The sequence below is a fragment of the Oryctolagus cuniculus genome, chromosome 6, assembly GCF_964237555.1.
Source record: "Oryctolagus cuniculus chromosome 6, mOryCun1.1, whole genome shotgun sequence".
Classification (NCBI taxonomy): domain Eukaryota; kingdom Metazoa; phylum Chordata; class Mammalia; order Lagomorpha; family Leporidae; genus Oryctolagus; species Oryctolagus cuniculus.
Window position 1 is genome coordinate 67285247 of NC_091437.1, and position 15372 is coordinate 67300618.

Sequence of the window (15372 nt, forward strand, 5' to 3'; positions counted from 1 at the left end):
ACCCAAATTTGCACACTGCACAATGTTCACATCGAACATCACATGGTGTCTCACAGATGTGCACCATTTTACATGTTAGTTTAATAAGAACTCCAGGCCAGCGCCGCAGCTCAATAGGCTAATCCTCCACCTAGCAGCGCCGGCACACGGGGTTCTAGTCCCAGTCGGGGTGCCGGATTCTGTCCCGGTTGCCCCTCTTCCAGGCCAGCTCTCTGCTGTGGCCAGGGAGTGCAGTGGAGGATGGCCCAGGTGCTTGGGCCCTGCACCCCATGGGAGACCAGGAGAAGCACCTGGCTCCTGGCTTCAGATCAGCGCGGTGCGCTGGCCGCAGCTCGCCAGCCGTGGCGGCCATTGGAGGGTGAACCAATGGCAAAAAGGAAGACCTTTCTCTCTGTCTCTCCCTCTCACTGTCCACTCTGCCTGTTAAAAAAAAAAAAATAAGAACTCCAGTTTTGTGCTGCTGCTAAAAACTTTGGCGATTATTTTTGACTCAGGGATAGCTCTTCCTTCTCCAAAGCCCATACCCCAATCCTTGCCTAGGGCCAGCAAATGCTCCCAGGAATAAAAGCCGTCCTTCAACTGGTTCCCCTCAGTGGAGTTTTAGTCCATCTAGTATTTGTGCTTCCACAACTCTCTGCAACCTGTGAAAATATAATTTTAAAACATGTATCCAAATTTTTCTGCTTGTCAGAAGGAATCCTGTACTGCCTTTTGACTACTTATTATGCAAATATCCTCTCATATACAAATGAAAGAACAGAATAACAAATCTTCCTCATGTTTTCCTTGATCTATCACCTGGAAAGGTTTTTATATTTATGTCTTCTGCTATGGACAGAACTGTGTCCTTCCGAAATCCTAACCCTGAATGTGGTGATGTTTGGAGACTGTGCTTTTAGAAGCTAATTAAGGTTAAATGAGGTTGTATGGTGGGGTCCTAATCTGAGATTGCCGCTTGCTAAGAAGAGGAAGAGAGTGGGAGATGCAACTGCACATTAAGAGACTCTGAGCACACAGCAGGAGAGCCCTCACAGAACCCAGCCACGTCAGCCATGGCTGCCGGTCTAGAACTCTGAGGAAATAAGCTCTGTTACCCAATCCTGGGCATTGTCTTATAGCACCCGAACTGACTGATATATCTCCTCTATGTGTTAAGTAATTTATTGACATCATGAAATTTTACCCCTAAATTTTCCAGTGTGCACTTTAAAAATTAAAGTTAATGCCAAATCCATACTCAAATGTCCTAAGTTACAGAACCTTTTTAAGAGCAAAACAGCTGTACTGAACCCAAGTGCTGCCTAAAATATTTTAATTATAATCTTACTTAAATGTGTCTGTACACAAGGTAAACAGAACCTGAATTCTGAATAAGAGGGCTTGTGGGATATAATTAGTAAGCCACTGTGCTTTTAACCCTCTTCCATACAGTTAGTCAGTGGAGAAGCAAGTGATTGAAAACTTTGACAGATCTCACAACTTTGCTGATCACTCATAGGAAACAGAAACCTCTATTATCTATAAGTAAAAAATCCAAGCGCAGTCCATTGAAGTAAAGAAGCCGGTGATTCACACTCTGGTCCATTCAGACAGAGCTCAGCCTCCTAACTTCCCTTCCCCATCGCTCAGTAGGACGGAAAGCAGAAGCCGCACACGATCGTCTTCCCCTCCCTGTATTTTGCTTCCATTCCTTCTCCCTTTTTTTTTTTTTATATTTATTTATTTATTTATTTATTTTTTGACAGGCAGAGTGGACAGTGAGAGAGAGAGACAGAGAGAAAGGTCTTCCTTTGCCGTTGGTTCACCCTCCAATGGCCGCCGCGGCCGGCGCGCTGCAACCAGCACACCGCGCCGATCCGATGGCAGGAGCCAGTTGCCTCCTCCTGGTCTCCCATGGGGTACAGGGCCCAAGCACTTGGGCCATCCTCCACTGCACTCTCTGGCCACAGCAGAGAGCTGGCCTGGAAGAGGGGCAACCAGGACAGAATCCGGCGCCCCGACCCGGACTAGAACCCGGTGTGCTGGCGCCGCAAGGCAGAGGATTAGCCTAGTGAGCCGCGCGCTGGCCCTCCCTTTTTTTTTTTTTTTTTTGTCTCGATGGGGAGCCCGAGGTATGGCCAGATGGGAAAGTCCCACACTTCAGTTGGACTTGAACGCTTCCATCTCAGAGCTGTGCCTCTCGGGACCCCACTCCTGGTACCAAGTTCGGCCACCAGGCAGGGTCGGGTCAGGAAAGCAGAAACCAGGCATTTCAAGGAACTACATCTTCATTAGATACGCAAGAACCTAGTTCAACAGATCTGGGGAGGCTCGGCAGAAAAGAACACGGAGTAACTATAGGGGCAGCGGTCGCCCCCTAGGGGTGGAAGAAGGAAGGAACGAGTCCGGGCTGTTTCGGGTCCAAACGTTCCCAGGAGGGCCCCACAGAACAGGGCCCGGCCATGAGGAGGGTGCACCGGGCCGGCAGGGGCCTCCGTGGGAGAAGCCACGAGGCTGTCCTAGGAGCACGGGATGAGCTGAGTGTGGCACTAGCTTCCCTGCTGCGGGGTGGGTGGGAGAGAGGGGAGCACCTGTCTCCTCAACTCCTTCTAGAACCTTCCATGGCAGAAGCAACACAGGGGCAGCTGACAGTGGGCCCCCTGGGAAGTTCTCAAAACCGGTGCAAAGACACTTTGGGGGAGAACTTGCTTCTTCCTGCTCCAGCTCAGGGCCCCTGCACAGGCAGCAGGTCCCAGTGCAAAATGGAGGGGCGGGGCTGGTGTTGGGCAATCAGACACGTTTTGCCTTCCCACCGTGGTCTCCCAGCCCCTCCTTCCCCTCCTCACTTCTGTCCACTGAGCATCATTCTAGGCAGAAAAGAATTAAAACTTGAGCTTGTCAGCATGAACTTCAGTGTTCGTCACTGTGCTGTTCAATTCCAGTTTCAGATGCTAATGTGAGAGCATTCAGCGGCCATGCCGAATCACTGAGGTTTGTGCCTCACAGTGTGGACACAGGCACACACCGGTCCTCCCCAAGGAGCACTGCCCGCAGGAGTGCTGTGCACCCTCAGCACTGTCAGGCGGGCCCTTCCTTCTTCTTCCCTTCAGAGTCATCCTCTTCAGCCTGACTGGCTGACAAGTAAGAGGGCATTGCACAAAGTTCAAGGAAGCTGGCGTTTCAAGTTAAGTTGGTGTTGGGCCCTGCATTATGGCACAGTGGGTTAAGCTGCTACCTGAGATGCTGGCATCCCATGTGAGCACTGGTTCGAGTCCCAGCTGCTCCACTGCTGTTCCAGCTCCCTGCTAACGTGCCAGCAAAAGCCACAGAAGATGGTCTGAGTACCTGGGCCCTGCCACCTCCATGGGAGACCCAGATGGAGTTCCTGAGGCTTGACTTCAGCCTGGCCCAGCTCCAGCCATTGCAGCCATTTGGGGAGTGAACCAGTGGATGGAAGACCTCTCCCACCCTCTTTCTCTGTAACTCTGCCTTTCAAATAAATAAAATAAATCTTTAAAAATAAAGATAGGCTAGTGCAAGCATTTGGCCTAGGACTTAAGACACCTGTTAAAACGCCCACATCCCACATCAGAATACCTTGATTCAATACCTGGTGTGAGCTCCTGATTCCAGCTTCCTCCTGGGAGGCAGCAGCGATGACTCAAGTAAACTGGGCCCCTGCCACCCATGTGGGAGACCTGGATGGAGTTCCTGGCCCTTGCTTTGGCCTGACCCAGCCCCAAGTTGTTGTGGGCATTCAGAGAGTGAATCGGTTGGTGGGAGGGTCTCTCTGTCTCTGTACTCAAATAAATAAGAAAGAATTTTTATTAAGAGAAACTTGTTTTGGTGCAAAATAATTGAAATCTATTGTGATGTTTTCATGACACGCATTTCCGTGAAATTTTTTGATGATGCCTCTTGAAAGGACAGGTGAGAAAGGATTTGATTGGGGCCAGTGCTGTGGTATAGCAGATAAAGCCACCACCTGCAGTGCCAGCATTCCATATGGGCTCTGGTTCGAGTCCCAGCTGCTCCACTTCCCATCCAGCTCTCTGTTATGGCCTGGGAAAGCAGTGGAAGATGGCCCAAGTGCTTGGGTTCCTGTGGGAGACCTGGAAGAAACTCCTGGCACCTGGCTTTGGATCAGCCCATCTCCAGCCACTGCAGCCTATTGGGGAGTGAACGGCTGGATGGAAGACACCTCTCTCTTTCTCTCTCTCTCTCTCTCTCTCTCTCTCTCCCCCTCTGCCTTTCTGTATGTTAGTGAAATGGCGCTTTTTATCTGTGATGCCATCTAAGACCCAGGTGCCATCTTAGGCTCTGGCCCCATTGCTATTTTGCATAGTAAGCTTTGGTCCTAAGCCCAGCCTGGCTGGCTAGAAGTCAGGTGACAAAATGGCCCAACCACAAGCATCAGTTCCACCCCCATCCTGACGGGATTCATTGCTCCAGCTTCCCTACCCTCTGCAAGACTTAACAGGACCTGCTTCCTGTACACATGCTCTCTCTCTCTCTCTTGCCCTCTTGCCCTCTGCCTCCAGCCTATCGGGTTTCCCCCACCCGACCATAAACCTATCCCTTAACTCCGATGTTTGCTGTGCTTTGTGGTGGCCTTACACTATAGCTCCGCCTTTCAAATAAATAAATAAATATTAAAAAAAAAAAGGATTCGATCAGGTTCCTCCCACCAAGTCATTCATGTGCTCTGGAATGCCGCTGTCTCCTGTCTGCCTTGGAAGCAGCTGCTGGTTGCAGCAGAAAACACACATCTCAGGGCTCTCACGTGGCGCTAGGCGGAGCACTGCCCTTGTCCTGCTGGGCTCCAAAGCTCCATCAGCCTCTGGTGCTCAGGCATCGCAAGCCCTAAATGCAGATGGGCGAGGTTGGCTGCATGTGCTCTAGGCATACCCCCTTGCTCCACTGGGCTTCACTTGGAAGACATGATCAAGATCAACTTGAGTATTCCAAGATAGCGACAGCAGAGCCGCAAACCTTGCCTGGATCCTGTGCAGCTATCCGGATGGCAGCCCATGGAACCGGCCCTCCCTCTGCCCAGCAATTCACAGCTCACTCAGTTTCTCCTCCCTCAGTCTGCTCTGCCCACCCTTTTGTCCTTATGACCGTGTGTGGCCTGTCAGAAGCTCACCGTTCCCCCCAGGGGACTCTGCAGGGCCACCGCCCACCGCCCACCGCAGCTTCTCTGTCTTGCTTGGAGGTGTTCAGCAGCACACAGCCCGTCGTGCACAAGTGTGCCGGCCGGAGTGTCCAGGCTGCCCGTTCCCACACCAGGCACCAGGATCGTGGATAGGGCACAGACTGGAGACACCACACCCTCAGAGCTCACACACACTTGTCCCCAGGCTTGCTGGGAGGAGAGACACATCCAGGCAAAATGACCACGAAGGAAATAGTGGAGATACTGGATCCCAGGCTTGGCTGGGTTCAGACCTGGTGGGCACCTGGCCAAAGGTTCAGATTCCCAGGCCCCAAGCAAGCACTCCGAGCGGAAGTTCTTGGCAGGGGCTTCAGGCATCTGTGTGTGAGCAAGCCCCCCGGGGAGGGCACGACTCTCACAGGCCCAGCCTTCCCAGCTGGGCCTGTGGTCCTGCAGCAGACAGCAGCCCAATCCCAGCCGCACCCAGGGAGTCCAGCAGGAAGCCTGGAGGGATTGGGTGTGAGCTGGCCAGACTCTGGACCCTGGCTTTGCTGGCAGCCTGCAGAAGTTGCTTGGCCTCTCCGAGCCTCTCCTGTAGACCAGGGTATTAGTTTCACACTGCGGCTGTCATGAACTTGGTGGCTCAAAACAATACAATTTTATTGTCTTCCGTAGTTCAGAAGCCAACATGGGTCTCATTGGACTTAAAAACAATGTGTTGGGGCTGGCACTGTGGCACAGTAGGTTAATCCTCTGCCAGCAGTGCCGGCATCCCATATGGGCACTCTTTTGAGTCCTGGCTGCTCTTCTTCTGATCCAGCTCTCTGCTATGGCCTGGAAAAGCAGTGAAAAGATGGCTCAAGTCCTTGGGTCCCTGCATCCACATGGGAGACCTGGAAAAAGCTCCTGGCTCCTGGCTTCAGACTGGCTCAGCTCCAGCCATTGTGGCCATTTGGGGAATGAACCAGCAGATGGAAGATCTCTCTGTCTGTCTCTCATTGTCTGTAACTCTACCTCTCAAGTAAATAAATAAAATCGTTAAAACAAACAAACAAATAAAAAACCACAATGTATCAGCAGGCTTGGTATTTCTGGGGATTTTAGGGGAACACCTGTCTCTTGAGGTCACCCATGTCCCTTGGCTCATGGCCCCTTCCTCCAAGTCTCTGTCCCTACCTCCATTGCCCCTCTCCCTGCCACAAGATCCTGCAGGGTCCCTTTGGCATGGAAAGTGATGTGTTCACAGGTTCTGGAGATAGGACCTGACATCTTTTGGATAGCAACCCTCTTCCCTTTAGACCAGCATTTCTTGAAGTTTGCCCATATTCTGCCTGCATCTGTGTCACCTGACACCTGCTACAGATACGGACTGGGAGCCACTCACACCCAAACCTGGAGATGCTTTTCCCAAGTGTTCCAGGCCATTGCTACACACGCTAACTCTGATGGCCTGGACAAGTGAGACCCCAAGTATGGCAGGTGCCAGGAAGGCCAGGAAGACAGCAGAGGTGTGCATGCTCAAGCCCCCCACTGGAGCTGGGTGGACAGACCGTGTGGCAGCCTCCCCCGAGCTTTGGGGCCGGGGCCTCTCAGGAAGTGTTCCTACAACTGCAGATTTTGGCTCCTCAGAACCTAAGTCTGCGCTGCCAGACACTTGGGCTCCGGGCACCAGTCCTGGCTGTGCCCACAAGGACAAACACGGTAGCCGTGGCCCCTCTCGGCTGGGTCCCCAGGTACTGCTGCCTTGTGGGTCCCCCAGGTTCACCTTCAGGGTGCCGGGGTGCTGCTTGTGGGTGACAAGGAAGGAGACCCCAAGGACTTATCGTGGGGTAGTCATAGTGTTCCAAGCACGCACCGTGGCAGGCAAGTTTCACACCCTGTGGAAATCTTACCTGCTGGGCTGCACGGCAGGGCTGGCTCTGCTCATGCTGGGTGGAGCTCACGCCTCTGCCTCTGGGGGCTTTTCACTCTGGGGGAGTCTGCTCAGCCTTCCTGCCAGCCCTGAGCAGCCTGGGAGAGAGGAGGGCTTCCTCCACCCAGCAGGGGAGCTCTGACCCTCTGCCCAGGTCCCCCAGGGCTCTCCATCCAGGCCTTAGTTGTCATGAGGGTGTCCATGCACCTGTCTGGGCAGTTCCTCCCACTGCACTTCACTCTCCCTGCCCCTTCCCTGGCTCCCTGGATCCCCCCAACATGGACACAGAGCCTCTGCTTCCTGGGGGCCTTGCTGGGAGGCTTCCGTCATCCTCAGGCCGACCTGCAGCTGTGTGCAATGGGTGCTGGGGAGCCAGGTCAGCATCAGGCCCCCGCTCAACCCTCCACATACACTCATACCACACACACATGCTTACCACACACATGCACACCACACTGCACATACCACACACACACACACACCACATACACACACAGCTCACACCACACACACATGCTTACCACACACATACACACCACACACCACACTGCACATACCACACACACACCACATACACACACAGCTCACACCACACACACATGCTTACCACACACATACACACCACACACCACACTGCACATACCCCACACTCACACTATACACATAGCAACACACACAGCTCACACCACACACACATGCTTACCACACACATACACACCACACACCACACTGCACATACCACACACACACATACATCCCATATACACATACAACACACACAGCTCATACCACACACTTACCACACACATACATACCACTCTACACTACATACACTCTACACACTTACTACACACATATCACATACACTGTGCACACACATGTTTACCACACACATACCCCACACTCACACTATACACATAGCAACACACACAGCTCACACCACATACACATGTACTACATACACACACTCATACCACACACACACACACACACTATACATACTCACCATACATGCTTACCACACACATGCCACACTGACACCATTCACCTTCACAACACACACCCTACACACACATTCACAACACCACACACATTCACACCACACATATGCACGCACACACACACTACCCCATACATACTTGCTACATGTATGCATTCCACACATACCACACATACACTCACCATGCACCCACTCATACCGCAACACACCCACAATACTGCACACAATACCACATACACCCCTACCATTCTACAATACACACATGCACACAGTACTGCATATGCATGCACACAGGACACACATACCATACACAGGACACACAAACACCATACACTACACACACATATGCTGCTTGCACATGCATGGAGCACAGCTGCACATGTGCACAAGCCCCATGCAGACACACACACACACTCGCTGCATATAGAGGCCGTGGTCTCTGTGGCTCCTCTCTGATCCCTGTGCAGAGTAGTGGCAAGACAAGGCCTGGTCTATAACTGGGAGTCCCATGCTCCCACCCTTGTGGCCACACAGTGACCCCGGGCTCTTTGCCTTTGTGGTCATTTTGGAGAACACTCCCCAGTCCCAGGAACGGCAGAGTGACAGGCACTGCACTAATAAATCGCCTTGGCTGCAGCCCAGCACTCTGTCCTCATTGCTAGGTGGCCTCGCAGCTGGCTTGTTCCTTCCTGAGTCACCTGCTGTGGCTGCGCCAAGAGCTGGAGGCAGAGGTGCTGCCAGGGTCCTGCAGGCTCCTGGCGCTGTCTGCCTGCAGCTGCTGGGACCCCAGGGGTCTCCTTCTGTCACCTTGAGGGCCCACACTGGAGTCTGCACCTGCAGGCCCAGCCATCTGCAGACCTCCCAATGACCCCCAGCCCCATGGCCTCAACACCCCTCCCTCCCCCGCCCCCCCGGCCAGGACCCGCTGCCTATATCCCTCCTCGTACCTCCACTCGGACTCGGCTTCCTGCCACTCAGCCCCATGGCTCCTATCCTGAAACAGCCCTGCTTGGGTCTGTTGCCTCCTCCTTGCGGGCTCCTGCTGCCTCTCCCTCACGTCCATCTCTGTGTCAAGCTGGTGGGGCAAACATGGGCAGCCCCAGAGTTGTATCTGGGCCACATGCAGCAAGGCAAGGGGGCACACTGGGAAAGGCTTTGTGGGTGCCTGGGCTGCATGACTGGAGACAGCCCCACTGTCTCCTGCTCAGGGCACCACTGGTGGAGTTGAGGCCAAATCAGAGGCTCCTTGCCCCACCCAGGAGGCCCTGTCCCCTTCTGCCTGCCCCCTCCCAGCCCTGAAAATGATGCTGAATCCACGCTGACCATAGGACCTTTGCCCCTGCCATTCCCTCTGCCTAGAATATTCTTCCCATTGTTCAGGGACCAGCACAAACTTTGCCTTCCCAGACAGCCCTCCTGGTCACACTCAGCCTCCTGGCCCTGTTGCTTCTCTGGTGCCACTGAGCACTCTTGGAGGTGATCCTTTTGATTATCTCATCTGCATGCTTAGTTTTCAGCTCCTGTCTCTCAACTCTGAGCCCTGGGTGGGCAGGAGCCCCTGTCCTGCTTGCCAAGCCATCTCCGGCACTTGTTGCAGATCCAGTCCTCTGGCCCCACCTCTGCCTGCAGTCTGGAGTGGGAAGGGAGGAGGGGATGAGGTGGGCTGGGTGCCAAGGGGCTCTGCAGGCTAGTGTGCTCTCAGGTGGGCTGGAGGACATCTCCCAGGGCCTGGCCACAGCACCTGCAGCCAGGTGTCCCCAAAGCTCCTGGCCACACTGGCCACTGTGCCTGCCGTGTCTCCTCTACCCTGCCTGACGTCCGGTGTGGTGACAACAGCCAGAGACACAGCCTTCCCACTCACGTTCACAGGGCACAACCCAGCCTCACTCAGAGGCTCTGGCCATTGGTGGGGAGAAAGGGGCTCCAGCAGGGCTTGCCCAGGCCCCTACTGGCAGAGAGGGGATGGCATGGGCAAGGTGCACAGGCGTTGTCCTGGTTAGGAGGGCCCCCGTGATGCTAGTGCCCCAGCCTGTCACAGGGAACGATCAAGTGGTCAGAGCTCTCTCCGGCTGCCTTCTGTCTCCTGTGAACCCCGGCAGGGCCCTGGGAGGACACACCAGGACTGACCTCACGTCTACCTGCTGCAACCACCATTCCCCACCCCCACCTGCCAGCCTCTGTCCCGCCCTCCCCTTCCCCCACTGAGCCTTAGCACTGGCCTCAGCCTCTGGTGCTGGCCCTGTCCCAAGGCCCCACTGCCTCCCTGCCGAGCCCACCCATCTCACATGGGGCCCAACACGCCAGGTGTTGCAGGTGGGTGTTTCTCTCTCCGGGCCTCAGTTTCCCCACTGTGCGAGAACCGTGCTGGACTGTTGCTTTTCCCTGGCCCTTCTGGAACAGCCCTCAGGGCACGCGTGGAGTAGCCCCTTCTCCATCAGGGCCAACCCAGGGCTACTGCAGCCTCAGCCACAGGGAGGCCACACCCAGATCTGAGAGCCTGCAGAAGCGGTTTGAGCTGGTGTCTCTGAGCCCGTTCCTGCAGCCCTGGGCTCTCCCGCGAGCCATCAGGCAGATGCGCCCTTTCTGAGGGTGTCGGCCCAGGGCTGCTGGGGGCTGGGAGGTGGGGGAGATGGACTGGCATACCACACCATCTAAGCACCTGGATCTAGCTCTTCCCGAAAGCATAACACCTTGGCTTTTTTTGCCTGAGTGGATTAGATTGCGTTTCTGCTGCGTCTCATGCGGAGGACAGGTGAGCTGACCTCTATGCTAGGGCAAAGCAGGACCCCCGCACTATGCAGGTGGGCCCGGCTCAAGGCCCTCCCTTTCTGTAAGTGAAGCAGTTCCTGGCAGCCCAGCCGCTTCAGGGTGGTGCCCATCCTCCCTGGGCTTTGCCTCCTTGACTTACCTGAGGGGTGTGTGTGTGCGAGCACACCCGTGCGTGTCTCTGGCTGTGTGTATGTGCATATATGCGTCTGTACATGTACACGTGTGCAAGCTTCCTATCCCCGGTGGCCTCCGGACCTGGGGCCATGGACAAGCCGCAGGTAAGTGGTACAGATAGAAGGAAGAGAGGCACGGCGGCAGGAGGCGGGGGGAATTGCAGAGTCCGGCGGTGGCAGCCGGGGTCGGAGCCCTCTGGGATCCAGGCACAGGTAGGGTAGGTTCTGCTGATGCAAGTGGGCAGCTCTGGCCTGTAGGGTCTGGCCACCGGGTGGGAGGCCAGCCGCAGTGGAGGGTCCTGAACGCAGGACCGGACACATAGCCTTGACCGTGAGGCCTAGGAGCAGTGCAGGGGCCCGAAGGGCAAGGCAGCGAGGCGTCGGGAGGCGCGGGCTGGGCAGCGGGGAGAGGGCTGCGCGGCTCCACCCCGCGCCCCTCCCGCCCTGCGCTCCCCTGTGCGGCCGCGAGGGGGCGCCGCACCGCGCTCCTCAGGGGCCGGCCGCCAGCGCACCGGCGGCGGGCGGCGGGCGCGGGCAGCGCCCCGGGTCCGCGGCGCCGCGGCTGGCAGCGGGCGCAGCGGGCACTGCCCATGGGCCGGGCCCGGAGCTCGGGCGCGCCGGGAGCCGGTGAGTGAGGCGCAGCCTGGAAGGACGCCTGGCGCCGGGGCGGCTGCGGGCGGCTGTGGGCGCAGCCCCCCGGAGGAGGTCGGGAGCGGAGGTGCGGGCAGCGAGCGGGCGGGGACAGCGGGCATCCGGGCCGCTGGCGGGGACGCGCGGGCTGGACCCCGGGCGCAGGTGCGCGCGCGGGTGACCGTGCATGGGGCCGGCCGGCGGCGGGGAGGTCCGCGCGGCTGGGCGGTGGGCGGCCGAGGGTGGCCGTGAGGCGCGGGGATGTGCGCCCGGGTCACAGGGCCGAGACGCAGGGACTCGGGGTGGTGGGGCGGGGACCCGCGGAGGCACACCCCCGTCCCCTTGGCGGGAGACCCGGCTCTGCCGCGGGTACCGCGCTGCCTGGGCTTGTGGAACAGGCTTCTTTCAGCCACTCTGGTGGCAGGAAAAGCCAGCCTGGACCCTGTGCCTCCGCCCTGTGGTAGACCTCAGTTTCCCCGTCTGTGAAATGGGGACAGCATAGCTGCCCTGCAGGTGCGTGTGAAGCCGAGTCCTCAGGGGCAGAGGGCGTTGCCACCGAAGCCGGGATTGCATTTGCGGAATGGACAGGTGCTGCCCTCAGAGGGCCTGCAAGGGCGGGCGGCTGCTGGGACTCTGGGTGTGTCCCCACGCAGTGACAGTGGGCAAAGTCCAGGGACTGCTGTTTAGATGGGACAGTGAGGTCTGGAGGGGCCCTGGGGGAGGGGCGGGGGAGGAAGAAGAGGCGCCCTCTTGCCTGCTCCGTGCTCAGCAGCTGGGCTAGGAGCTGGCCAGGGTGGGTGGTAAGCATCCCAGCCGCCGGCCCCTGGGGTTGTGAGGCACCGTGTGCTGTGCTGAGCCCCAGAAGCCAGAGAAGGCTGCTGGGAACATCCGCCTGCCAGACAGGCGCTGTGTTCCATTCCACAGGTGAAGCAGCTGAGGCTTAGAGAGACAAGACCTGCTCAGAGTCGCAGGGCCATGCTCACGCTCCAGCTCCAACAGCACGAGCTTCAAAAGCCATAGGGCAGCTACAGTGCCAAGCAGCCTGCCTGGGGCGGCCCAGTCACTCCCGGTGCATCCACTGAGCGCCTACTGTGTGTAGCTGGCTCCCTGCCCCGGGTGGGAGGGGGCGTTGAATGAGAACAGTAATCAAAGAATACACCGAGGTGTGCACAGGGGCGCCGTGCTAGGGGCAAAACACATCAGGGGGACTGGGGCAGAGAGAGGCCCGGGTGGGGGGGCAGAGCCTCAGACTGGCCAGGGGGGTGTCCCTGAGCAGTCACCTCTGCCTGCGACAAAAGGATTGGATCCCATCGATAAGGTCTGAGCGAACAGCAGGTGCAGGTGGTGGGGGCAGCGGCTGGAGCAGACAGGTGGCGGGGGAAGGGGTAGGGGCTTGGGTTTTCATCCGGGTGCCGTGGGCATTCCTCGGAGGGTTCGGTGTTGGAAGGACGCCTGATGGCCTGTTGGCAGATGGAGAGGGAGCGGGGAGGAGGTGCCAGCACTGGCCAGGCGGAGTGGCCGTGAGCACATGGAGGGAGGTTCTTGAAGAGCAGCCAGCTGGCTGTGTGGCTTGCCAACTGTTGTAGATGAGAGAGCCTGGTTTGGGGTCAGGTGCTGCCCATTACCTGAGCTCAGTGCTGCTCCCCAGTGTCCCTGTGCACAGAGGGGCACCTGCCGAGGTCAGAGGAGAGGCTGGTGCTCAGGCTGAGGCTGGGCCCTGCATCTGCGAGTCTCTGAGCATCGCTGCAGCTCCCACTGCTGTTTGGGCTGAGACCTGGAGCCAGCCATTTCTCCAGCAAGCCCAGGCTGCCAGGTTCCTGGTTGGAAGCCAGGAGCTGAGCACAGCAGTGAAGACCCTGCGTCGAGAGTGCCTGAGTTTGAGTCCCAGTCCTGCTTCTGACTCCAGCTTCCTGCTGATATGCACCCTGGGAGGCAGGGTGCACCTCAAGGAGTTGGGTCCCTGCCACCCACGTGGGCGACCCAGACTGAGTTCCTGGCTCCTGGCTTCAGCCTCACCTAGGCCTGACTATTGTGGGCATTTAGGGAGTGAACCAGTGGATGGAAGATTCCTATCTGTCTCTACCTTTCAAATAAAATTTTAAAAAGTATATATATTAAAGGAACATGTTACTTAAAAGCTGAAATCTGGGTAGGGTTCACCCATTGCCACATTGGCATCACAGCCTCTGGACTTGGTCAGCGGTCCTAGACAGGTATCTTGTCTTAAAACGTAAAATTAATATTTGCATCTCCTTTCTCCCACCCTGAGAGACTGGCTCCCCACAGCACCGATATATTTAGTCGTTTGCCTAATCCTAGAATTCACCCCAAATCTTTTCAGAATTACTGCTGATGAAAACCTACAGGGTCAAGTCCAGGGTTTCTCTGGGTGTGCGGTCAGAGCGCTCAGTGACCCTGCTATCAATTTGATCCTGTGTCAGCTTCATGTGTTCTTGCAAACATTCATTTTGGGGCTTTTCCTGTAAACATGATGCTGTAACCTTTTTTTTTTTTTATATATGTACGACATTTCTGTGCGCAAAGGTCAAAAGCATACCAAGCTCCACTCACAAGTCCCCATGCCATCCCTGGGTCTTCCTCCATGATCCCATACACAGACACACCCATCCTAGTTTCTGCTGCTTCTCTTTTTTTCAAAGCGAGCCCTGAATGCGTTATGACAAAGGTTAGCCTGTGCATGTCTTCTGTGCACCTTGTTTCTTTTGATCGGGAGCAATGTGGCAATCCCTCCTTCCATGTGTCTTCCTTCACAGAGCTCCCAGCTGGTGTCCCGGGATGCACTTGGGGTTTTGCCCCAGGTGTTTGTAATTGAAAGTAATGGAGGATGAGTAACCTTGAACATGTTGTTTGCATTTGTGGAGATGTGTCTTTAAAGATTTATTTATCTATTCATTTATCTAGATTTACTTATTTATTTGGCAGGCAGAATGATGGAGACACACACACACACACACACACACACACACAGAGAGAGAGAAAGGGAGAGAGAGCGAGCTTCCATGCACTGGTTCACTCCCCAAATGCCTGCAACAGTGGAGACTGGGCCAGGCCACAGCCAGGAGCAGGAACTCCAGCCGGTTCTCCCACATGGGCAGCAGAGACCCAACGACTTGAACCATTTTCTGCTGCTCTCCCAGGTGCATTAGCAGGGAGCTGGCTCAGAGCACCTGGGACTCAAAACTGGTGCTCACAAATGGAATGTTGATGTCTCAAGAGGTGGCTTAACCCTCTGTGCCACAACACCAGCCCCAGGAGGTGTATCTTTAGAATAAATTCCTACAAGAACTAGGAGTAGATGTGTGTTTATTTTACTGGATATTCCCGAATTCCTCATCAAGGGATTGCACCTTTTTGCACTCCTACTGCCGATGGATGGCAGTGTCTTCCCCATGGCCTCACTGACTGAAGAAATATTTCGGTGCATTTTGAATTTATGTTTATATTATTAGGAATGAAATTTTATATCCTTTCATAGGTTGGAGTCATGTGGTTATCTTTTTCTATGAATTATTTGTCCATAACGTTTTGCCTACTCTTTTGTATTTTTGACCATTTTTTCCTTGAATGTAAAAGTTAGCTTAAAATACGATATAGGGGCGGAGGTTTGGCACAGTAGGGGAGATGCCACTTGGGAAGCCCACATCCCGTATCAGGCTCCTAGGGTGCAGATCACGGCTCTGCTCCCAATTCCAGCTTTCTGCTAATAACGTGCAGCCTGAGAGGACAGGTGATG

The 15372-nt window shown here is 55.8% G+C and overlaps 1 protein-coding gene across 6 annotated transcripts in view; it reads left to right on the forward strand.

The window, feature by feature from the left end:
- Positions 1–11489: 11489 nt before the first annotated feature.
- Positions 11490–15372, forward strand: part of RASGEF1C (RasGEF domain family member 1C) — an 89246-nt gene continuing 85363 nt past the window's right edge. For 2 of the 6 annotated variants that reach the window (XM_008274993.3, XM_070075815.1), the window contains exon 1: positions 11490–11615. Coding sequence is in view for 1 of the 6 variants with exons in the window: in XM_070075814.1 (XP_069931915.1) it covers positions 11579–11615 (37 nt within the window). In the remaining 5 variants the exon portion in view is untranslated. Of the gene's footprint in view, positions 11707–15372 lie in introns of all 6 variants that reach the window. The other 4 variants (XM_008274997.4, XM_070075814.1, XM_051833827.2 and 1 more) reach the window with 4 other exon arrangements.